The 25,718-nt window shown below is 43.5% G+C and overlaps 1 protein-coding gene across 3 annotated transcripts in view; it reads left to right on the forward strand.

The window, feature by feature from the left end:
• XYLT2 (xylosyltransferase 2) overlaps positions 1-25,088 on the forward strand; it is a 42,273-nt gene extending 17,185 nt beyond the window's left edge. Inside the window, exons 2-12 of one of the 3 annotated variants that reach the window (XM_089536885.1) lie at positions 5,575-6,046; positions 6,741-6,916; positions 7,397-7,599; positions 10,338-10,418; positions 11,338-11,554; positions 12,797-12,973; positions 15,524-15,786; positions 17,036-17,231; positions 18,595-18,928; positions 21,632-21,815; positions 22,058-25,088. In XM_089536885.1, the coding sequence (XP_089393011.1) occupies positions 5,575-6,046; positions 6,741-6,916; positions 7,397-7,599; positions 10,338-10,418; positions 11,338-11,554; positions 12,797-12,973; positions 15,524-15,786; positions 17,036-17,231; positions 18,595-18,928; positions 21,632-21,815; positions 22,058-22,418 (2,664 nt within the window). In that variant the 3' untranslated portion in view covers positions 22,419-25,088. Of the gene's footprint in view, positions 1-5,574; positions 6,047-6,740; positions 6,917-7,396; positions 7,600-10,337; positions 10,419-11,337; positions 11,555-12,796; positions 12,974-15,523; positions 15,787-17,035; positions 17,232-18,594; positions 18,929-21,631 lie in introns of all 3 variants that reach the window. The other 2 variants (XM_089536890.1, XM_089536898.1) reach the window with 2 other exon arrangements.
• The last annotated feature ends 630 nt before the right edge of the window (positions 25,089-25,718 follow it).

A 25,718-nucleotide genomic window follows, 5' to 3' on the forward strand; every position in this document is an offset into this window, starting at 1 on the left:
GATTCACATTGGCAGCCAGCATGCTTATGTGAGGAGACTACTCCTGTTTTTCCTTCCATATTCTGCAGAACCCTCCTTAATTTCCACAGCCAGACTTTCTCTTGCGTCCAAAAATAGTCTGGTCTTTTCTTCTTTCCTTCTGCTAGGATGATTGCTTATTAAAAGCTATGTAGTTTCGACCAGACTTAATGCAGTCATTGTGATATAGAAATACTTTGTGGGGGGCGGGAATGAAAATGCTTTTGAAACACATGCCACAAATTCAAAACTGATCCAGCCATGCCATGATAGCATGCTAGATTTAGCACATCCCAGAGTATAAAAAATGTGTTGGAGTGGGATGGCAGCTTTGTCCTACTTGCTGTCCCAGCATTCATGGTACAGTTTCTTTCAGATGGAAATAGCTATAGTACATATTATACCAGACTCATCCCTTTTCCTGTCTCCCCTCACCCCCCCCCCCCCATTAACTTTAGCAATTAATTAGTACTGTCTGGAAGAGGCAGCTTCACAGCTGGCTTTTCCATTGACTGCTTGTCATCTGCAAATGAGTCTAGAAAAAATGGAGGCTTTCCCTGGGGGATGGGGAGGTTAACTGCCGTTCAGTTGTCCATTATCATTCTGCACTGATTTCCTACTGGGTAAGAACGCCAGCGTAGTGTGAGTGTTGGACTATGACACTGGAGACCAAGGTTAGATTCCCAGCTCGGTCATGGAAGCCCACTGGGTGACCTTGGACAAGTCACATGCTCTCAGCCTCAGGGTAAGGCAATGACAACCCTCCTCAGAACAATCTTGCCAAGAAAACCCCATGATAGGGTCACCTTAGGGTCGCCATAGGTTGGAAATGATTTGAAGGCACACAACAACAAATGCGCCTATTAGAGCCAGTGTGGTATAATAGTTTGAGTGTTGGGTTAGGATTCTGGAAACCAGGATTCCAATCCCCACTCATTCATGGAAAGCCACTAGATGATCTAGAGTAAGTCACACATTCTCACCTTCAGAGAAAGGCAAAGGCAAACTGTATTGGAACAAATCTTGCTAAGAAAACCCTGTGATAGCATTGTGGCTTTAGGGTCACCATAAGTAAGGAATGAAGACACGGAACAACAAAATATGCTTATTTAGGACCTGCTGAGAAAATTACCATCAGAGTCATACTGCAGAGAGGTCAAAAACAAAGAAGATCAAATGGATCTTATCCTTTCATTTTTATTTTTAAACAAATTCACTGTTTTGATTATACACCCTGTCTTGATGTTTTACTAGTACAAATAGCTTATTTTTAAATGTAATGATGGTGGTGTAATTGCAAGTTCAACTAAAACCCTATGTATTTAGATGCTCATTTAAGTAACACTTTTTGCTGGGATTTGAGAAGGTTTGTTCTTACATAGAATCATAGAATTGTAGAGTTGGAAGAGACCACAAGGGCCATCCAGTCCAGATGATGTTGGACTGCAATTCCCATGATTTTTCCGTTGTCTGTGCTGGCCTAGAACTGATGGGAGTTGCGGGCCTACTGTATCTGGAGGGACAAACCTTTCCCAACCCTGACTTACTGGCTTAGTGGTCCTGGGTGAAGAAGGAAATTCTGCTCTTTTGTAGAGGGTAGGTGGGTGTAATAGATCTTGCACATAGGATACATTTTCTGTAGTAGTTTTTCTGATAGAGTCCTCTCAGCCTTTGGCTCATTGGAGGAGAGTAGAGATATAAATTAACCAATACATAAAACAAATAGTTGGCCAAAATATAACAGAGGAGATCTTAATGAAGATTGCTGTATAAAAGTGGATTCTCTCACTCATTCCTTCAGGTAAACTCATTTTTGACTCTGATATGTTGTAGTCCTAAGTATGAAACATTGGAATCCCCCCCAGGTATTCCTAAACCAGTCAAACAGCTTTGCTGACTCTAAAATTTACTAAGACAAGCCTGTTCTTGTAAGCAAACATGGGGAGAATTGGAAGGTTGTGATGGGCACATTGTAGAAGCCAGCCCTGGTTCAATTCAGTGGTGGACAAACTTAATACAGGAGAGAGGAAGCTTTCTGGCAGAGCAGTGAAAGCATATTTTCTGTATTCCCATAAATTTATCTATTTCCCTGCATCTTGCACGACAGAATGGAGTTGTGCACTTGACCATAGGTCAGCCTGAAAGCTGTGTCAGATCCAGTCAGCTTCACTGCTGAGAAGCCAGCCTTGTTGTGTGAGAGAGCATTTTTGCTCCTCTAGCACTGGAGAGGAAAAGCTGTGAACAGTACAAAGAAAAATGGATTGTAGGAAGTGTTTTCACCATGGTGAGTCATTGTGCTATGGGAGCAGAGCCACACTGCATTATTATTATTTTTAAAAGTTAGCATGGGTCTTTTCACACAGGAAAATGAAGTTTTTTAAATTAAATTTGGGGAGCGGTGGAGAGGGGGTTAATTTGCTGATGGTTAACTAAAATGAATGATGCTTAGCTATCGCTCCTTCTGATAACAAACATGGCTGGTGAGTGCCAACAGAATTCTTACCAAAATGAGGCCACTAGCATGTGAGATGGAGGTATCAGCATGCCCAAGAACACCCTGAGGTTTACTAAACTAGGGAGGAAGAAACCAAGGAGCAGAAAACCAAAGCTGTTAAAACCAGATATAGGTGGATGAGGACTGAATTCCTCAGCAGAGGAAAAGCAATGGAGAAAGTGGGAGGAAGCAAGGAAGATATATTCTGGAAAACGATGTAGTTGATTATCTGGAACCCCCAACTGGAAAGTTCAGCTCATTGTTATTGCAGCCCCTCCTTCATCTGGTTTAATATTTAGGCTTAACAAGTCTGAAGAAAAAAAAAATCACTAAACCATTTTGGACATGAGTAGTACTGGCAGATGGGTATTACTTTGTCATAGGCACTGTTAAGTTAGTTAGTGCACTAGTTGCACCAAAATATTCTCCAAAATACCAAAGTATGTGTCAGAAACACTGGTTCTGGGGCCGTGTGTGTGTGTGTGTGTGTGTGTGTGTGTTGGTTTTCATTGCTTCCACATTAAGAAGAAGGGAAGATAACACTTGAAAACCTTGTGAAGACAAGAAATGAATGTTCAGGAGGCAGAAAATAAAATAAGTAGTATTATATTAGGGCAGCCATATAAAGAACAGGAATGTGAATTTTCTTCTGAGACCCAGCAGGGCTAGAAAATGTGTGGCCCACTAGTCCAGATATTTCTAGACTGCAGTTCTCACTGGTCCTGGCCAGAAAAGCCATTAATGAGAGCAGATAACAGTTGCAGTTCAACAACTTCTGAATGGCTACAGTCCCTGTTTCTATTGTGCAAGGATAGAATATTTGACCATAACATCCCCTGAGGTCTAGCAAAATGTTTGGTGCTGATTAGCATAATTTACGAATACATGTCAGTTAATAGTGTAGTTTTGTAATGGATGAAGGCACGAACGGGTTTTGCGAACTTTCTTCTGAGATTACTTTTGACTTTTCCCAGGGCACAGCTAAAGGCACTAGGGGCAGCTGTAAAACCAGCTTGAATGGAGACCATTAACTGTTAGCTCTGTAAAACAGACCATGTACAGCCCTGTCCCTAAACTTCAGAAAAAAACAGTTGTGTCTCCAAAGCCTAAAACAATTGGGGCAGGGGAGTCACCAGGCCACATGACCTGAGGTAAACATGTCTTGGGTGGGAATTGTCCTTCCTTGGTCACTCATGTGGGCGTATGTTGAGTACTGTGGGAGACTTGTGAGGGTTTGAAAACCAGTGTGGTCCAGTAGATAGGCATTTAAACTTACAGCTCTTTGATTCAGGTTTCACCTTTGCCATGGAATGAAAGTTATCTCCCCAGATCCATGTAGTGCAAGAGGGTTTTTTGTTGTGTGCCTTTAAGTCATTTCTGACTTATGGTGACCGTAAGGCAATCCTGTTATGAAATTTTCTTGAAAAGATTTGTTCAAAGAAGGGTTGCCATTACCTTCCTCCCAAGGCTGTTAGCATGTGACTTGCTCAAGATCACCCAGTGGGTTTCCATGGCCAAGTGGGGATTTGAACTCTGGTCTCCAGAGTCCTAGTCCAACATTCAAACCACTAAGACAGCTGGCTCTTAGTGGAAAAGGTGGGTGGGTACCTAATGGTCACAACCTGTACAGCCAGACTGTAGCCCCTTGTACACATAAGGAGAAAACACATTAAATTCAGGGGACTGACCTCCGAATACACATATAAAGTACCCAGCTATACAGTAGCCAGGATTTAATTTGGCATTGTCAAAGCCGGTCTCATATAAGAAAGACACATTTCCCCAATTCTGAATAAAATGTTGATTCTTTGCCTCTAGCTTCATCTGACAAAGACCTGCTTGTATTGTAATTTTTCTCAGTGTGTGTACCTTGCTACCTTATTGATGATACCTTCCATCTCCATTTGCACAAGGCTATGTTTTACATTCTGCAAGCCTCCTTTTACTTTGAATAATTGGAATAGTAGTTTTCTACCTCAAGGAGAGTTTATGGAAGTATATTGCAAATTCAGTGCTATCTATTCAAGTGTCCAAAATAGCTTAATGTGCATTGTGTTTGGGCTGTTGTTGTTTGTTTGTTTTTTGGTTGTTGTTTTTTATTCTGCCCTTTTTTTCTGAGGTGCTCAAAACAGTGTACATGACTACGTTTTATCTTCAGAATAGCCTCATGAGGTAGGTCAGGCTGAGAGATAGGGACTACCCCTAGGACAGGTGAATCAGAATTTGAAACTAATGCCTCCACAGCTCTACTAGTGACCCTGATTACAGCACCACCCTGGTTGTCCAAAGCACAGAATTATGTCTAAGTATAAAGATAGGTTAGATGAGGGGCCAATAAATTGAGACTGAATCCTCAGTAAATTGAGATGTAAGTCATTATGAAGCAAAAGAACAAGACTCTGTCAATTTGTGGTTTGCAGGTCCAGGAATAAAAAGAAATGTATTTGTTCTGAATAGGGCTCTCCTACACATTGAAGAACATCTTTGGAATTTGGAGATACTCTTGAATCTCTCATTTTTCATTAGACAATCATGTAGTCTGTGTCAAGTGCCTGTTGTCAACTTCCCTTGTTACTTCCCTTAACATCCTTTCCTGGATTGGAATAGCTTGGCCACTGTGGCTTGTTAATTTGTGAGAGACTACTTGAGAGATGGCTTCAGAAGCTGCAGCCAGTGTAAAAAAGCCCTACTTGAAATTGAGGGGAGTGCTTGGCAGTGCACTTATTATACCTGTGTTAAAAGAACTGCATTGGCTGCATTGTCATCGAAGGTATGTAGATGACAGGTTTGTTTGTTTTAATTTCAAGTGGAAGCAGCTGTCTGTTGCAAATAGGATACCCCATATATGTAGAGTACATTGATACTTTGAAATGCTCCTGTTCTTTATTGTTTGTAAAGTGCCACGTACATGAATAGCACTATATAATTAACAACAACAATAATGATAGAACTGAATGATGGATGCTAGCTCTTTAAAATGCACTGCAAGATAGCTTGGAGGTGAATCCCTGATTTAATCCCTCCTCTCTCTCTCTTTTGAATTTCTGTCTAAAAATGAGAAGGCCCGCCAAAAGAAGGCCCAGCTACTTGAAAACAGTGAAGGCTCCAAGGATTCAGACAGCTCTGCAGGCAGACGGGGTGGCTTGAACCGGAAGCATGGACGATGGAAGAATCGCCAAGACAGTCCTGGAATCCTGGTTGCCAAGGTGATGAGGGCAGTTACAGTGAAGCACAAGCCTGGGCACAGGTTGCCCATCTACTTGGACTCTTCCAGTCAAAGGAACCTGACTGATCTCAGGGGGGATGGTCAGCTGGCAGTCTTCCAGCAGGGGGACACAGGCAGTGTTGAAGGGGCACCTCAGCCCACTGAGAACAACTTCACTCCCAAGTGCGAGATCATGGGCAAGGACGCCTTGTCTGCCTTAGCCAGAGCCAGCACTAAGCAGTGTCAGCAGGAGATTGCCAATGTGGTGTGCCTACATCAAGCTGGGAAGCTGATGCCACGGTCTGTACCCCGGCAATGCCAACTCTCAGGTCAGTACTGGATTTATTTGCTTGCTTGCTTGCTTGCATTCATGTATCTTTGAATTTACCTACTTTAGTTATCCTTCCACAGACATCTGCTAGGGCAGACATAGTGGATCTGGGGATCAGTTTTCTGTCCTAAGATTATGTGATGGCCACACAGCCCAGTAAAAAGGCAACCCACACCACAAACAAATAAAACAAAGCTGCAACTGACTAAAAGTCTCTTTGTACTTTTTAAAAAACATGTTAAATAGTGCAAGGCCCCTTACAATCTATTGAAAAGGTGACTTGCCTTTGTCTTTGATCATTATGTATCATGGAATCTGCAGGGTTGGGAAAATGGCCTTTGTCTATCTCTGATTTAGACAGAAGTGCCTTGTTGAAAACTGGGTTTTACCTAGCCCACAGTATACAAATAAATGGTGTGCTGATAAGGTGCCCCTTCCTTTCCCCCCTTGGTGATGGATTGTATATTGATCTCTAACACTTCAGATAAATGTTAGCAGCTTTTGGTGGTGTGGCCAACAGAATAAAGATAATTACTTTTATTCATTTTTCCATCCTACCTCTTGGCTCCTAACCTGAAATAAATTTTGGCCTCAGGACCTTGCTTCTATGATGGCTACCTTTATTTTCTTACTTCCTTCCCACTCATTTCTAACACTTACCCCATGTGTGTGATCTCTCTTGATCTTTGCAGGGAAGGTCAGCCCAGTGATCCAGTGGGATGACAGCAGAATGCTCCAGGCCTCTGTCAGCCAGCCAGTTCGGATCGCCTACATGCTGGTGGTTCATGGGCGAGCCATCCGCCAGCTGAAGCGCCTCATCAAGGCTGTGTATCACCAGCAACATTTCTTCTACATCCATGTTGACAAGGTAAGAGAGGAAAGGGGGCTTGGCAAGCATGTGCAAAGATTTCCTGCTACTGGCAGCACAGTAGATGGCAGGGAAGGATGAGGAGGATGAGTTGAACCAAAAGTGAGCAAATTGTGCAGATGTAGGTGGTGGAGGAGGCAGACATTTTCATAATCATGGAACACCCAGAGTGACAGGGATAAGACATAACAAACTGTTTTATTGACTGCTAGAAGCTTCATCTGTCTGGGTTTTTTAAGAGTTTTATTTTATTGTATAGCATGCAATGCCTTTATATTATTATTGCTGTTGTTGTTAATTATTTGTATGTAACTGTGAGGGCTAGAAATTTTGCAAACAAAAATTGCTGTGTTTTGGAGCTTCTGTTAAAGTTTGACCAAAGTTTAAAAACTTGTCATGCATACTTCTCAAACTGTTCTAGAAAGCAAGGGTCCAAATTAATCTCAAGGATTTCCTCTCCTTATTTCGGCTTCTCTATAGCGTTCCACTTACCTACATCGTGAAGTGGTGGAACTCGCCCAGCACTATCCCAACATCCGGGTTACCCCTTGGCGTATGGTCACCATCTGGGGTGGAGCCAGCTTGCTAAAGATGTACCTACGCAGCATGAAGGACCTGCTGGAGATTACAAACTGGGCCTGGGACTACTACATCAACCTCAGTGCCACAGACTACCCTACCAGGTGAACTGTGGGAAGAGCAAGAAACAGCAGGCAGAGGGTCTGGCTGACAATTTGTGAGCATTTAGAGCATTTAGCACATGGCAAATCTCTGCTAAGGTCTCACCTGAACTGACAGGGACAGACCAGCTTCTCCCCACCCTGCCACCCAGGGCTTGGAGAAATTGCTTTATTTAGAATACAACTCATTGAATCTGGAAGTTGTAGTTGTGGTGGGGGGGGGGGGGGGGACAATGTTTTCAAGCTTTGCAATCTGCTAGACAAGGTTCAAGTAGGATCGCAGGTCAGAACATGAAGAATAAGCCAGACGCTTCCTGGTATGCTGGAAGAATGTAAGACCAAGGCCCTTCAGTAAAAGGAATCGAGCATGGTTTAAATGGGACATGACAGGTTAGCTGGATTTTCAGGAAGTGACCTGCCCTCTTTAATCTACTCTTCTTACTTCAGGCCCAGATGGCCTTATTGGCTAAAAGTACCTTTTCTCAGTTCCATTTTCTTCATCAGCTTCTATGTTTTTGGATGAGAATAATCTGGTTACAGTAGTTGAGGCTCTGATACCTTCCTGTTTGGATTACTGTAATATCTAAGATGGGGGACTCCTCTTCAAAATGTCAGAGGATTCTGCTAGTGCCAGATATAACAGCCAAGATTTTAGCTAGGCCATATGGGGAACCATGTTACACTAAGGCCTGGTACAGACTGGGTCCGATTTTAGGGCTTGGGAGAGTGGAATAGCCACACGCTCCCAAGCCCTACCATGCCATAATGGCTCGCCCCATCCACACGCCCTCCACCATGATGACATATGCACGGCGTAGTGTCCAAACAGTTCCACACTGTGCAGACGTCATCAGCACGTAAGAGGGCACTAATGGTGCCGCGCGCATGCCCTAAGAAGAACCCACCAGGAATATCACCCCTAACTATAGAAAAAAGGAACTCCTCATAGCTCTGGAGTGCAATTCAGTGTCTTTGTAGTTAAAGATATAGCTGTGTTAATTTGTAGAATCAGTATGTAGAGAGATCCTGTAGCACCTTTGAGACTAACCTTGTTAATCTCAAAAGTGTTACAGGATCTCTCTATATACAAGATCTTGATGGTTACCTTTAAAACTTTGAAAAGCCTGAGATTCAAATATCTACAGTAGCACTCTCCTTTGTTCTAGTTAGCTTTGGAACTGTTGAGAGAGGTTCTTCTTCAAGTATAGTTGATGCACTATGTGAGAGCCAGGGATGTAGCCAAGGGGGGGGGGGGGTCCTGGGGGTCCGGACCCCCCCTCCATTAGAAAAATGAATGGTGTGTGCTGCTGCGCCGCAGTGCCCAAGCCCCATTATAATGGTAGCACTTAGTCTGGACCCCCCCCTTCCTAAAATCCTGGCTATGTCCGTGTGAGAGCAAAGGGAGAACCTTCACTTTTGTGGTGCCTAGATTGTGAAACACCTTCATAGAGGAATAGTGACTGGCTGCAAGTCAAAAAGTATTTGTATGTCCAGGACATTTTAAACTGCCTTGTGAAACAATCTGGTAAGGGCCATCTGTTTAAGCATTGCCTCCTTCAGGTAGCTGTAGTTAATGATAGTGGGGGGCGGAGGTGGTGTTGTATCAGAGTTTTTTATTAGGATATATTGGCCCGTTACACATGGGCTCTTGAGGCGCCCCCATCACGTGATAGGGGTTGGCCGGGGACCTAGCGTCCACACCGGCCTCACCCCTATCACGTGACGGGGGCATAATAATGGCGGCGCCCTATACACACAGGCGCCGCCATTATTACGTGTCGGGCGCATAGTGTCCGCACGTCGCACAGCGCTTATGACATCGCGAATGCGCGATAACCACGCCACGGGAAGAAGCGCCATTTTGGGGCTTCTTTTTTGCTCCGCGCGGGAGCCGCACGGTCTGGCTGCTGCAGCTCCCTTGCGGAGCAACCAGCAGCGCCGGCAGACCGCCACTTTTAGGCGGTCTGTAACGGGCCATTAGGATTTTCATTATATTTTGTATTCCACCTTGGCATCATGAGATGAAAGTCATTATGAAGCGAGTTGCTACTAGGCAGATGGGTTTTGGAGTCTTTAGTAGCATCATGTGGTGGTGGTGCTGGTGGTGTGCCTTCAAGTCATTTCCAATTTATGGTGAACATATCATGGGGTGTTCTTGGCAAGATTTGATCAGAGGTTTGCCATTGGCTTCCCCTGAGGCTGAGAGGATGTAACTTACCCAATGTCACTCCGTGGATTTCGGGCTGAGCAGGGAATCTAACCCTGGTCTCCAGAGTCATCGTCCAGCACTCAAACCGCTACACCACATTGGCTCCCAGTTTCATTATTAGCATCATGGCCAAACATAAAAGTTGTCCAATGGTATAGAAAGGGTTAGTTTGTGTTAATTATTTTGTCAGATACTTTTTGCATTCTCTTGAAAGGTACCTGATTCTATTTGACTTATTGCAATATTCTATGGACCCTCATAGCTTTTGGATGATATTATTTTTGCCACAGTGATAAGGTTGTATTTATATTCCTAGAACCTTAGTATAGTTTGTTATAGTCACACTGTTGTATTATCTATTCATTTTAATAGTGTTACAATATCCTTTTATAAAGCATACAGTGTTACAAATATTGTTATCTAATTGCTATTCACATTATAACCATTGTTCCCCTCTTCCATTGTACCTTAACTGACCATCTTCAAAAACTTTCTTGTCTCTCATCTCTTTTCTGACTGCTGCCCCCTGCAGAACCAATGAGGAGTTAGTGACTTTCCTGTCTAAATATCGAGACAAGAACTTCCTGAAGTCTCATGGCCGAGATAATGCCAGGTAATTCTCACAGAGGCATAATTCTGGGAGCAGATCAGTAATAAACTATGGACAGGAATGGGTTTCCCACCAAATGTAATGTGGCAAGTGTCAGAATAATTGGTTGTGACACCACGGTTCTGGACTATCCTCCACAGAAAGGCTTTCCTGTTGCCTACCCTTTTGCTTTTTTTGGCACCTATTTACCCATTCATTCTTTTTAATGTGAATCTCAGTGGCCTAAATCCAATTATTAGACCCAACTATAATCAACTATAAGTTGCTGAATGGTAAGTGACCATGTATGGAAAGCCCATAAATTCAAAAGATGTAACCTAGCAAATTTGATTTATGGAAATGATGTTTCTGGATTTAAAAGTTGAGAAATAATCCTGTTGCTATTAGCTTGTATATATTTGTTTTTATTCTCTGTTGCCGTTTAATGCTGTTTTTCAATTTTATTGTTCAATGATTTCAGTGTATTTTTTAAAAAAAAAATTATGGTTAGTTGCCCAGAGAACTGTTGAATATATGTATAGTAAGTAATAGGTAGGTAAACAACTAAATGAATGGTTATACTGAGGACAATATTATTTTTTTAAATATTTTTATTTATTTAATCTAAGGGCAATGCACACAACCTTTCGAAAGAACAAATAACAAACTTATCTCTGCTACTGAGCTCTAGTCGACTCCCCTGACCTACACTCTGACTTAAAATACTAGCGCTCTCTGGTAGAGAATTCTGAGGCCTTCAACAAAGGACCCAGCATTCTCTAGTTGGGAGCCATATTTTTAAAGCAACTTCACAAGTGGCCATAACTGTGTGAGGTCAACACCACCTAAGAGTGTAGTGTTCTGGAGCCCTTCTTGCTGTGATCATATTGCAGAAAACCTATTGTTGTTTTCTAGTGAATCTCAGCCATTTATCCACGTACAGGTTCATCAAGAAGCAGGGCTTAGATCGGCTTTTCCACGAATGTGACTCTCACATGTGGCGGCTAGGGGAACGGCAGATTCCAGAGGGCATTGTGGTGGATGGTGGTTCAGATTGGTTTGCCCTCACTCGCAGCTTTGTGGAATATGTGGTCTACACCAGCGACCGGCTAGTTTCTCAGTTGCGGCAGTTCTACACATACACACTTCTCCCAGCAGAGGTGAGTTGGCCAGCTACTCAAGGCAGAGGGACCTAAGGGTATCCTTAATGGTAGCCTAGGTTGTGGTCATGGTTAAGATGAAAGGTTCTTAAGTTGTGTCCCTAATAAAGCCAGTAACCTGGTTTGAGTGCTAGGCAAGGACTCTAGGAGACCAGGATTTCCACTCAGCCATGGAAACCCATTGAGTGACTTTGGGCAAGCCACAGTCTCTCAGCCTCAAGGGAAGGCAATGACAAACGTCCTCTGAAAAAATTTCGCCAAGAAGACCATTGGCAAGATAGTATCATCATATGTTGAAGTCTACTTGACAACACATAACAACAACAATGTTAATTGGCATTTGTCCAAGGCACTAAACCAGCCAGATCTCTCATAATATTCTTTTCCACTTTCTCAGTTATTATACCTTAGTCAGACCTAAGAACATGTAACAGATATAAGTAAATACATAAGTTAGCTTTGCCTTCCTCTGTCTTTCCAGTTGAATTTTCAGTGGTAAGCATTTGGTGTCAGAGGCCTGCCTTATAATATATAGCATGAAAAATGCATAAAGTTTACTTTCCAGATATAATTATTAGTTTTGATTTCAATGTGTAGGAAAGGAGTAACAGAACATGAAGAACACAGCTAACTACTGTGGTGTAATTGGCCCTGTTATTTAGCCATTTATTCCATTCTGGGTCTTACAAGGGTAGTAATTTTGTGCTCCAGAGTATCTCATTGCATGATGCAATTTATATATACATAATTTTCTTTCATTCTTGCTTTAGTGTTCTCTTGGAGGAACATTCCGCATTGTATAAAAATGCATTTGTGAATCATTGTATTGCAGTTTCTGAAAGGAAATGCATAAAGCAAATGTTTATATCATGATGTATTGTAGAAGGGGAAAAGGCCCATGGGGCAGATTTTCTAGAAATCTTAAACACCCGTGTTATTTTTTTAATGGTTCACACTTCATCTCTCTGACTCAGATGGAGTAATAATGTTTTCCTTATTCATATTCACAGCAGCCCTATTAGGTGCAGGAACAGTGTTGTGGAGTGACTAGAGCATGGGTTGGGAGCCTCCGAATGTGGCAGTGTTGGCAGCATGCACAACACTCAAAGCCCTGCCCTCGAAACAGTGGTCAGATTTAGAACAAGGCACACTTTGGGTGTGGAGGGCAAAAGTTGCTCCTTACAGGAGGTTGCCACTTTGCTCACTGTGATGTGTATGCTCTCTCTTTGTGTGCATGTATAGTCCTTTTTCCACACTGTCCTGGAGAACAGCCATGCCTGTGAGACCCTTGTAGACAACAACCTCCGAGTGACTAACTGGAACCGCAAACTGGGCTGCAAATGCCAGTATAAGCACATTGTGGACTGGTGTGGCTGCTCACCGAATGACTTCAAACCACAAGATTTCCTGCGACTGCAGGTGCTTCCAGCTTTCCTCAAAATCCAGTTTGGCTTTATTCGTAATCAGATCAATCACCCTTTTCCTCTTCTGCATGATTTGGAATAGCTCAGCCTCTCTCACTCTGAGCTTCACGGTAGTTCTCTAACTAGGAAAAACAGTATCTGTTATGAGGTACTCAATGGCATTGTTGGTCTGAGTGCTGTAGAGCATTGCTAGTAAAGTGGCATTCCATGAGCCATTGGTTGTCGATCACTAGCGATATTCCAGGAAAGAAAGAAGCAGTTGTCTTCAGTGGATGAAAAAATGGTGCTGGTCCCTGACACAGTGGAAAGAAAACCCTGCCAGTCCCCCACATAAAATAACTTAAGAAATACTGCTGTTGAGAACACAGTTCCTACCTAGGATGCTCTGAATAAGGATGAGCAGTCTGTGGCCCTCTAGTACACTCACTGGATTGAAATTCTTGTGATCCCACACTTCTGGCTAGGATGCCTAGGGTTGATGGGAATTACAGTCCAACAATATCTGGAGAGTAGCATTTCTGTCCCACCCATCCCACACAAACACTTTTCAACTACAAGACTGCAGTGGAGGTGCACGGCAGAGAAAGCTTTCAGGTCAGTGAGTGCAGAGAGTTTCTAGTGCATATGAAGGCAGTGGATGGTCTTCCAGATATTCTGTTTTTCTGTTTCCCCTCAACACTAGCCAGAAAAGTAATGGCTTAGGTCCAGAGTAACTGAAAGACTATTTCTCCCAGCATAAGGCGGTCTGAATTTTAAAATCCTCAGGATTTCTCTTGGTCCCACCACCCTCACAGCCTCATCTGGTGAGGATGTGGGAAAGAGCCTTCTTGGTAGCTTCTCCTAGGCTGTGGAACTCCCTCACAAAGGAAACTTGATTGGTCCCCTCTCTGCTCTCTTTCAGCCTACAGGCAAAGTCCTTTTTTGTTTAAACAGGCCTTCAGCTTTTAATTGGTTGGGGCATAAGTTTTTTTTTAAATAGAGTATGCTATATTTTTTAAAATTATGCTTATGTTTTAATGTATATTATAATCTGCCTTGGGTCCCATAGTGGAAAAAAGGCAGGATATAAATTAAATAAGTAAATAGACAGGAAGGATAGAAGGTGCAGCCCAACATCAGTCTAATGGCACTAGAAGAGCATGTAAGATGAAAAGGTGGTAATTTGGTTTAAATAAACAAGGAGAAAAAGGAAAGGAGCAAGCAACTTCAGAGAAGGCAACTTTGAAAGGCAGACAGCATCATTACAGAAGGCACAAGGGAGGGAAAGTGGTCTTGAGAGCAGGTAAAGATGACCTTGTGGGGTATGAGGTGAGCAAGAAACTGCCTGGAAAGATAAGAAGTGGTTGATAGGTATAATGATTAAGACTTGAGCCTTGTAGTTTATATGAAGCTTGAGAGGAAACCAGTGCAGGGATTAAAGGAAGAAGATAGCATGGTATTTCAATACAAATAAATGAAATGGTGAGCTCAGTAGTTGTAAGGATGAATTGTGGAAGTTAAGAGGTCTGATCAGAGCTCAGCAGAGACTTTCATCTGTATGAAATAATCTACCAACCAAACCAAAATGGTTTGGATGGGCGAGCTGGATAAGTGATACGAAAGTCAAAGTCATTATGGTAACTGGTGCTTCAGAGTTAGATTACTTGGCTGAAAATGTCCTTCAGAGACAGCTTTAGGTGCTGTTCTTTATAAGGCTTTCTTAACCATTAAGATGTTAGTGCAATCGCAACCTTTGTCTGTGTTTTCAAAAGAGTTCTGTAGCTAATAGTGATCAAGAAGAGTTATCTATCAGGTCGTCACTCTATTAACCCAAATCTCTGGCAGTTCAGATCCAGGCTCAGTCCTGCACTGAGCAACCACAGTTGTTTGTTGAGAATAGATTACCCACTTTGACTAACTGGCTGCCTCTTCTTAAATAACGGGTGGCCACTCCAGACAACAGCAAGAAACGTTGGGAGTTGAAGTCCAACAGCACCTGGAGGGGTCTGTGATTCTTACCTCTACCGTAGACCCTTACCATAGGTTCAGAAGCAAGAGTTTCTAGGGGCCTAGATTGTAGCAATAGTTGGGGCATGCTCCATGGTCCATAACATATACAGTTGGCCCTCCGTTTTTGCGGGGGATCTGTTCCGGACCCCCCACACCCACACACACAAACGGAGGCTTGCACATATTCAAGCCTCATAGGTGCACGCACCATTGAAAACAGCAGAGGTCACCCCTCTGCAGGTAATTGAGGGTGCAGATCCCAGATCCATGAGTTAGAAGGGGCGACTGTACTTAACTTTCTCAACTACAGGGCCAAAGGGATCTTTTGGTGCTGAGTTCAGGAGATTTCTCTACTTGGATCTTCTTGATCCCTGGTCTTTTCCTAGTAACTTTCCTATTCCAGATTGTGTTGAAAGCAGAGCTTGGTGAAGTTACTTTGACAGCATGGCCAGTGGGTTCAGAGAATGGTAGTCCTAAAAGTAACTTTTCCAAGATCAGGTTGTCACACACTCCCTGCCACTATCTTGGTCCCCGACAAATGTCTATGTCTTTTCAGCAACTCTCCAGACCCACCTTCTTTGCCAGGAAGTTTGAATCAACCATCAATCAAGAAGTGCTGGAGATCTTGGACTCTCATCTCTATGGTAACTACCCACCTAATACACCAGCCCTCAAGGCCTATTGGGAGAATGTCTATGACCGCGTGGATGGGCTGAGTGGGCTCAGCGACGTCACCCTTACTGTATACACATCCTTCTCCAGGCTGGGCCTACAGAAAGCGATGTCTATGCCAACACAGAAGGAGGAGAGGTTTTGCAGGTACTTCAACCAGCCACCATATCATAGATTTACATTCTGGAATGAAATAGAAGAAGGTTTTGTTTGTGGATGTACCAATCAACTATTTAATAGGGAACCACTGACTGTTCAAACTTCCATTTTCTACTCCTTGAGAAGTTCCTCATTGTCAGGGCAGACTGTGACCCTCTACTCTTGGGAGATGGGTTATATCAGGGAGCCAGTGTAATGCTAGAACAGGGGTGGGAATCATGTGGGGTTCCAGATGTTTTTGGACTTCAGCTTCAACTGTTTCTCATAATTAACTATGGAGTTTATCACACAAAGGAGATCAGAAGTTTATCCCGTGAATATCCTGAAAAAAATAGTGTAATTACGCTTAACAGTTTCCCACAACATTGCACAAAACCCGCCATTAAAATGGTCACAAAGAAGCATTAATGCACATATTTTTATTTTTGGGATTTCAGCGACAACGCATTTCCGATATTGCTTTATTTGTGTAATTGCGTGTGATAATCATTCATGCAATTACTCACCATTTCCGCTTCATTTGCGGGATGCTTTAAATGCTCTTTAATCTTTCTTTAATGCTAAAATCAGCCCCAGTGAGATAAGCCCCTACATTGGCTCGGGCTGCTGGGAGGTGTAGTCCATCATCAGGGGAAGGGCTGGGTGATTCGCACATCTGAGTTGCGGGGGAAGGACTGGGACGGGAGATCCAGCTCCCACTGAGCCATGACCTTTGCTAGAAAAGCTTGGATTGGTCTCTATCACTCCCATACTGGCATAATTCACAGTGTTGTTGTGAGGATAAAGTCTGGATTGTAAAGTCAGTGAGTTCCATTCACAGAGGGTCCTCCCAAAAGCAGAATTGATTTTAGCATCAATAGGAACAGGAGAGCTTGAGATTCCTGACCCCAGTACCGTGAACTTGCCATGACTCTTCTGGTAGCTGGTATGGCATAGTGGGTAGGAGACTGAGGCTGCAATTTTATAGCCTCATTGAACTCACTGGAACTTATTTCGGAGTCCTGCAAGCAGAACATTAGGAAGTTCTTAGTTCAGATCTTTCCTCTTCTGTGACCCTGCTAGATGGTCTTAGACAAGATACTCTTTCAGTTTCATCCCACCCCCGCCACCCAGTGACCTTTTTTTACAGGGTTATTGTAAGCGTTGCAACTGGTTTATGCATGTGAAGTACTCTGACCACTTAGGAATGCCAACGAAGTGTGTTATTGTTGTTACTTCCTTTTATTGTTTTCTCTAGATTTGAGCCACAGGGCTTCCCATCAAGTGTGCACCTGTATTTCTTTGATGACCATTTCCAGGGCTACTTGGTGACTCAGGAAGTACAGAACTCTGTGACACAGCAGGCAGAATCTCTAGAGATATGGCTGATGCCGCGGGGGACTCTCAAGCTGGCAGGGCATACAAGGCAAATGAACCGTTTGCAGAATCTTGAGGTAGGATTCCTGTTGGTGGTATCCCACCACCTCTCTTATCGCTTAAGTTCACCCCATCCTCTCTTCACCCCTGCCTAGCTTTATCAGCATAAAGGTGTCGAAAAGAAAGAGCCATCCATTAAGGTAAAAAAATTAATTTATCTATAGAATACACTTACAGCAGTTTGGTATCACTTTTATTGCTTTGATCTTTTTCTAGGGGAAGTCTTTCATTCAAAGTTTGGCAGCATCATCCAACAACCTGGTCTCTTTCTGTGACAACTGGGCAGTCTTTTAACTGGCACATAGAGACAGGTTCTTGTTTTTCCAGGCTGGGTGAAACTCAGTTATAAAACTACTTGAGTTTTAAATATTAAACAGCTGCCTGCTTCTTTTAATAAAAGTTCACCTGAGATTGGCCCTTTTTGAACCTGTCTTCTATAGCATAATCCTAACCAAAAAAGCCCATTGACAGTGATTTGGAAGAAGTATTCTGAAATTCTGCAGCAGCTTTCTAGAGCCCTTTAGAAACTGCTTGGCAGTGGCAGGGGGTGAGGTGGGGGTGTTGTTATTGTTGTTGTTAACTGCCCTCAAGTCAGCCTCTACTCATTTTGGGGAAGTAGTTATGTCCAGTGTGGTTGTGAATCATATGGGTACTGTAGCAAAGGAGTGGGGAAAGTGTGGTCTAGAAGCTGCATGTGGTATCCAGACTCCACTTTTATGACCATTAAGGTTCCCTGAACCCCCATCCCCAACTGAAATGCTGAAGGGGCTATCTCACATCCCATTAAGCATAGCCCCCTGACTCCTTCACATTGTTTCTGGTTCCCATTTTGGGCAGCATACAATTTAAAAAAGAGGACCTCTTCCCACACCTATGCATTTCCCAAGACCTACTGTAGCCAAGTGGATTGGCATGGTCACACACATCTTTCTCAACCAAAAGCATGTTAAAAGCATAATGTCAAGCATGTTGGCCTACAGCATTGGCTCTGCCCATGTGGGAGAGAACCTCAGAGTTCTCTGCATGGATCAGTGAGCCTATGAAGAACTTCTACAGAAATCCAAATATCTCCCTGTGATGATGTGGAACTTCCCAAAGTTAGTATATCTTCAGTGGTTGACCTAGTTTGCTTGGAATGAAATGTCTTTGTATAAGTCCTAATGTTGTTTAATTTGATGTGTATTTATACAGCAAATTCTGTTGTCTAGAGATGTTTCTTATCCCAAACCCATATTCAGCAAGACAAGTTCTAAATATTTTTTCTGCCTATTAGAGTCAGTAGCATGACAAAAAAGTGGGCATAATATTTTTGCCACATGGTGGCAGCATTGTGTTCTTTCTTGTTCTAAGTTTCTTCCTTCTCCATCACCCTTCCCACAGGTAGGAACGGAGTGGGACCCTAAGGAGAGGATCTTCCGCAACTTTGGTGGCTTGATTGGGCCTTTTGACGAACCAGTGGCCATGCAGAAGTGGGCACGAGGGCCCAATCTCACAGCCACTGTTGTTTGGATTGACCCTGCCTACATCATTGCCACATCCTATGACATCACAGTGGACGCAGAGGCGGAGTTCACTCAGTACAAACCACCCCTCAACCGCCCTCTTCGTCCAGGCATATGGACCATCCGCCTCCTCCAGTTCTGGGAGCCCCTGGGAGAAAGCCGGTTCCTGGTGGTCCCACAGACTTTCAACCACAAGCAGCCTCTTAGGAAAGGTGAGAGGGCTAAGCTGGGGGTGCCATTGCTGCATGTTAGTGACACAGATGGTCACAAAATCTATTCTGAAGCTTAGGGGTGGGTGGCATGTGGCCCTCCAGATACTGTTGTACAGCAAGCTCCAGCCAGAAAAACCAGTGGAAAAGGATAATAGAAGGAGAGTTGAAACTGCTTCTGGAAGGTCACACCAATCAGCCCCTGCTTTGAAGACTCCATGGCCTTTCTGCCCACAACAAATCCAAAGTTTACTCTAGCAAGTGAATTTTGCAGGAATTCCTAGCCAGTCCTGGTTCTAAGTATACCAGCATGTGTTTGTAAATGTGTTGTGACCTCATTGTGCACTATATTTGTAGTTACACATGTTAAAAAACGTTCAGCATATACTTCAAAAACATTGTGTTGTGTGAATAGTCCCTCAAGGGTTTTTTGTGGGTTTTTCGGGCTATGTGGCCATGTTCTAGAAGAGTTTCTTCCTTCCTGAGTCCCTGAAGGGGTGAGTTTTGATTCTGTGTTTCCTTCTCAGAGCCTTTCTGTGTTGTGTGCTTATCATCATCTACTGATGTTCACTTGTTGTGTTCTGGTATGCTAAATTCCCATGATATGAGGATATGCACTCTGCAAACACAAATCTGACAGAAGAATTTACAGTAATCTTCCAAGATAGGTGTGCCAAAGGCTTTGGTCCTAAAATTTCAGTAAAGGGTCATCCCAAGAGTCTTTGCTGCCTGTGGCAGAACAGCCAATGGTATTACACAGTTACCAAGTCATGGTTACATAGAACATAGATATGCACATAGATCACTTTAATAGGAACATTTTAATTCAGATTTGTGGGTAGAGCAAACATAACGGACATTATTATGCTGACTGTTGTCTATTCCCATAGGACTGTAGGCATGGTCCCTGCAAAAGAATTGAGGTGCATGAACCCAGATATAAATATCTGCCAAAGGCAAATTTATCCTGTTGGTTTAGGCAGTGTTTACTCATGAAAATTTGATTGTACAGTTTGCTTCTTCCGTTGTATCTACCCATGAAAATTTAACTGTACAGCTTGCTTCTTCTCTTTTCGTTTATTTGTTTGCTTTTTACTTAGGTGTAAGCACAGTTAGCTTTCTAGCTGTGTCACAAGCACAAAGCAAGAAAAGGTATATAATAGAAAAAGGTGAGGATAGGGCAATTAGTGAATGCACTGACAGCAGTTAAAATCCTTGCAATGCAATTTACAGTACAGAAAAAGAGGAAGTGGTGCTTGGATGCTTAATTTGCAGCCTGGTTTTAATTAGCCTGTGCAGGGGGGACTCAACTGTTTGCTTATTTAATATAATTCTTGCCTCCTTCCAAAATAGCAGTCTTGTGTCAGAAATGAAGCAGTTAAACCGTGCGCGGGTTGGTGCCCTTGCCATGGTTTTCTCCAACCTCAAAATGCACATACACATGTAGAGGTGCAGTCGCACTCGTACTGATTTGGCTCATCTTCACAGTGAGAAAAAATAAAGAAAGAAGGCATGTTTTTTCTACTACTGCTCGGCCGCTGGCCTGGTAGTACCAAGAAAGGACTAGTACTATTTTGCCACCGCTTCTGGCCAACCAAGAATATCTATGAAGGTGGCACTACATGAAAGTAGGATGACTGAGGCTTTTTTTTCTGTTGCACCTGCCACAGCCAGCACAATCTTTCTCTCTAGAGGATAGAAAAACTGCCTGCTTATCTATCTATCTATCTATCTATCTATCTATCTATCTATCTATCTATCTATCTATCTATCTATCTAAGCTATAGCTCCCAAATTTTGAAGTTAAAAATAATTTTTCCAAGCCCTTGCCTTTTTTCTCTCATGCAGGCAGGTGCAGCTATGTAAATACACTCATCACCTGTTTTACTGCTCCTTCCTGCTGGTCTGCCCTGTTCTTCTCTCCTTCCAGCCATTTGGAAGGTGACAGGCAGAGAGGAAAACAGCAGGGTGGAAGCAAGTGGGGGAAGAAGGAAGCAGGTGATGCCACTTGATACAGTATTGGTCACTATTATCCTGCCTGTCCACTTTCTTATTTTTTTAAAGTGCTAGAGATGGCTAACAGTGTCACTTTAAAAGCAAATGAAATAGTAAGACTTAAAGAGTTCTGGCTGGCTCAGACCAGAGACTTATCCAATTCTGCATTCTCTTCCATGAGGCTACAAACATGCCTCTGGGAAGCTCGCAAACAGGATGCAAGAAAAACAGTAAGAAATGCTCCCTGTGATACTGAGAGGAATCTATAGCCACCATGACTGGTAGCCATTGAGATCCTTGTCCACCCCTGAATCTATCTAATCCCCTTTTAAAGTCGTCCAAGTTGGCAGCTATTGCTAACACTTTTGGTGGTGAAATTCATGGGTCCCACAGAGTGTGGAAAGGGGGTCGAATATGAGCCTGGAGGAGATTTTAGACAACATTACATTTTTGGACTCACACTCCTGAATTCTCTAGTCAGCATGGTCACCGGCCATGCTGGCTGGGAGATTCTAAAAATGGAAACCGCTAAAAGGTTATTTCCCCCCCACACATTCTGGACTTAGAAAAACAGTTTGGATGTACAGTTGTTCCTGCCTGGTTGTTCAGAGTGCTTCCCCTGACACTCACAACACACTGACTTTTATCTTGAATCCTCACTGCATATGCTTGACCCTGCTCATCTCCTTTATTTTCTGTCTCCTGACTTAGATGACGGCAAGTGGCTGCATGGCGGTCCTCCCCACAATGAGTACATGGAGCAGAATTTCCAGGGCCTGGCTGGGATCTTGAGCCTCCCTCATCTGGATGAAACTAGGAGAGCCTCCAATCATCACACACAGCTGGTTGGCCATGCACTAGAAAACTGGACGGACAGCAGCATCAGCAACTTCTGGTCAGTGGCTAGCCTCTGTGTGGCAAGCCCCTCCAGCTGCTCCAACTTGGAGCTCTGTAACAAAACGTCCTGGAGTTCACTGTCCCCAGACCCCAAATCAGAACTAGGGACCATCAAGCCTGATGGGAGACTGAGGTAGCAGGGGCAGCCAGCAGCACATTATTGGGATCAAGGAAGCATTGCTCCCCCCCACCCCATGACATGCATGGGGTGACGGCAGGTTTGCCCATTCTTCTCCACAGGGCAAATTCCTGGCTCAGACATCATATTTTGAAAAGGCACCATCTTCATGTGAGCGAACTAAAGGAAGAGATCTTTAGTGAAGCAGAAAGAAAACTTTCCTGTTGGGGGCTCATTGAAGGTGCAGAAGCAGAGATCCTACCCACTGGTTTCAGGATTGGAGGGAGAGAAGATGTGGTTAGGGGGAGCTCATATATTTATGAATCCAGGCTTTGGAAACATTTTGATCTGGATGATAAGCTGTCAGCTTCCTGGCTCCAGGGCACTTCAACCAGCAGGCCCTTCTCAACTGGACAATGTTCTGCAAAACCAAGACACTCTGTTCCCATGTGGTTGCTGGCAGAGGATTCTGGGAAATGTTAGGGTGGGGTAGTTGGGAGAATGCAGGAAACCAGGCTGCTGCTGACTGTCTCTGGGTCTTCTGTGCAGCTAGTGCTGGCTCTACAGGCACGTTTCCACTCCTCCCTCTCCATCCTTTCAGTCCTTATTTTTTTATGTGTATGTATGTATATGAAATGTATAATGAAAACAAAGTGCAATAGAGAACACAGTCATCCCACCATCCTCTCCACCCCACCATCTTAGTGTTTCCAATTTCTCCTTCCACTGTGACATAACCTTATCCTCCTTGATTCTGTTAGTGGTGGGAATAGGGTGGGATATTTGGGTTTCCTCCAAGCTGTGCTAGGTGCTTGGATCTTGGCTGCTGATGTTTGAGAAAGGGTCTCTGTCTTTTTCTGTCTCTCTCTTTTCTGATCAGAGCTATTCCTGCCCCTTAGTCCAAAGGAAAGACGTGATTGGGCTCCTGGCAGCTCTGCCAAGGATCACTTTCAGTGGAGCTGGCAATTGTGCCAAACCTAGATACCTGATAATGCCCCCTTGTGTACTTATCTCAGACTTCACTCTCACTCTTTTCTATTTTCTGCTTCTCTGCTTGCAGTCTGGTATAGTCATGCATTGGTACATCTTGAAGAGTAAGGTAAATGATCCCTGCCCATCCTATCCATCCTCAAGCCAGATACTGTGGAAATCTGAAGTAAAATTTGTTGTTGGATTGCTGGTCATCCACTCTGTCTCTGCATCTGTTTCTGCTGATCTAATCTGACCTGCTTCCACTCTTCTCCCAGCCTGTTGACTGGTGGTTCCCCTCCACTTTCACTCTGCCAAACAAATTTAAGTGGGCATCATTTGCGATCCTGCACACACATGTGAACACGCGCACATACACTTCTGTTGAGAATCTAGCCCTCAAATTGTATATCTCCCAGCCAAAAATGTATTCCCATCCACTTAGCGTGATCTTACCTGTTCTAAGTGTTGTCCACTCATATTCCTTGCCCTGCTCTGATCTTTCAGGTGCATCCCACTATGCTGAACGAACCACTCCCAGTTGAACTGGGGACAACTGTGTATGGGTTTTTGTGGCTTCTTTCCTGATTACTGTTACAAAGGGAACATGTGAAGACAAAATCATCTTTGGAATATATTTTATTTTTTAATGTGTGCCATATCAAAATTCAAGAGAGAACAGACATGGGGAAGTGCCCCCCAGATGTTGTGGGACTCTAATTCCTATCAGCCACAGCCAGCAGGGTGGTGGCCAAGGATAATGGGAGTTGTAGACCAGCAACATCAGGAGTCACAGATTCCCCACTCCTAATGCAGTTGATTTGGGAGGGGACTGTAATTGCTGAAAATCCTTTTCAGAAGTTGTTTCATTCCCCTTCTGTTCGAAATGGATCCTGAAGCTCAGAGTTCTCAAATGGTCTCACCAGGATTTTAAGAATGTTCTAATCTCAGGCTTTGGTTTGAGCTTTTCAAGAGAGTCGACTTCCCTGCCTTGATTTCTTCAAAGCCTGACTATTGGTTTTCCTTCATCTTGAGTTAGAAGTGCAGCTCACACAGGATCTCCAGTGTTAAAAATTCTCTGATTTATATGAGCTGTGCTGGTGCTAAACAAATTGTCTAAGATGAGGGTTGCCAAACCCATAGCACATCTGATTGGGACCAGTTCCCCCACCCAGGGCACAGATCGCTCTGTTTCCAGTTTGGGGATAGGGCCTCAGAAACCACATTAGCCTGGAAAGGGGGGCTCCTTTCATGTGTCCTGCCTTCTGAGCCAAGGGGGAGAACCAGGCAGAGCTCAAATGGAAACCTATTCCAAAGAATGAGTGCCGAAAGCTTTTGTGTCAGAAGCATTATGTAAAGTTGTCTTAAATATGCAACACAAATATATCTATATCTCTACGGTGTGAGGAGTGTGAATTCTTATAGCCAGCTGCTTGTTCTCTTGATGTGCTGAAGAGTCCCCAGATTGGTTCCTTGGGTGGTGGTGTGCAACCTCTCTAGCAAAACAGCCTGCTGGCACCACAATGCCAGAATTATATTTTGACAGAATGGGGGAGGGAGTACTCCAGTGCCTCAAATCTGCTTCCAGAGAGCCCCAATGTCTCTATGTACTTGGAGGGTGTGGTGCAGCCCAGTGGCCACTGGTTGCTTCTACCTGCTGACCCCAAGCCAGTCTCTCAAACTGAGAGGACATGGTCAAGCACATGCTTTCAAGCCCTTTTGAAGACTGGGAGGTCCCGTCCCCTTCTTTGTCCTTACAGCAGTTTGTCACCATATCATTCTCTCAGCTGGAACCTCCCACACATCCTTACTCTAAATATGTATGTAAGCCTTTCAAGAAAGTTCTATATTTGAGATCAGAAAATAACTTATAAACATTCATTTTTGTACTACAACTCCTAGATTTGCCCAGCCAGCATAGGTATGGATTAGGAAGAACCATTCTCTTATATGGATTCTGATTCCCCCCCCCCCCCAAATTGCTGCCAATTGCTATATGTACCCAGAACCCACAATGAGTCAATCCATCTTCTTTATCACCCTGTGTATGCATTAAACAGATTCAAGAACAATTTGCATTCCAAGTCCTTTATACAAAAATCTGGATTTCCTAGTTTAAAAAAGAATGGAATTGTTTTGTGCAGAATTCCCTGGGCCCTTAAGTATAGTGCTGAAGCTCATTAGCACAGAGTAGAGGCTGAGGCCTGTTACAGACTGCCAAAATAAAGCTGCTTTGGGTCTCTTTGGAGGTATGCTATTTAAATGATGCATGGGTCCTAAGTGTCCGGAGGTTGCGCCAAAGCCACACTCCATTCCTAAGCACTGGAGTGCAGCTTTGGTGCAGCTTCCGGATTCTTGGGGTGCAAGCATCATTTAAATAGCATACCTCCAAAGAGACCCTAAGCAGCTTTACTTTGGCAGTCTGTAACAGGCCTGAGACAGGATTGCTGACTTCGCCATGCCCTGTTAGTGTCCTCTAATACCTACTACCGTTTTTGCTACAAGAAACCTTTGTGGTTCTCCACATACACACAAATAACACTTGAGTCATCTGACCCAAAATTTGGCCTTCAGAGGCCTTCACTGCTTTTCACTTTCAAAATGTTTCTAGTTCTCATGTTTGTGAGAAATTTACACAAGCTAGAAGTAAGATTTTGGTGGCATTCTCATGTATCAGATGGAACAGATAACAGCTTCTGTTTCTAAGATCGCTACTTTACATGAGCTTTTGAGATGGCTATTCAGTGCAATGAAACAATGAACATGAATTTAGCATACAAAATAAATTAGCCCCAGCACTGATGTGAGTAGCAG

The sequence above is a fragment of the Sceloporus occidentalis genome, unplaced genomic scaffold, assembly GCF_023333645.1.
Source record: "Sceloporus occidentalis isolate IW3139 unplaced genomic scaffold, rSceOcc1.0.p SCAF_1, whole genome shotgun sequence".
NCBI classification, from domain to species: Eukaryota; Metazoa; Chordata; class Lepidosauria; order Squamata; family Phrynosomatidae; genus Sceloporus; species Sceloporus occidentalis.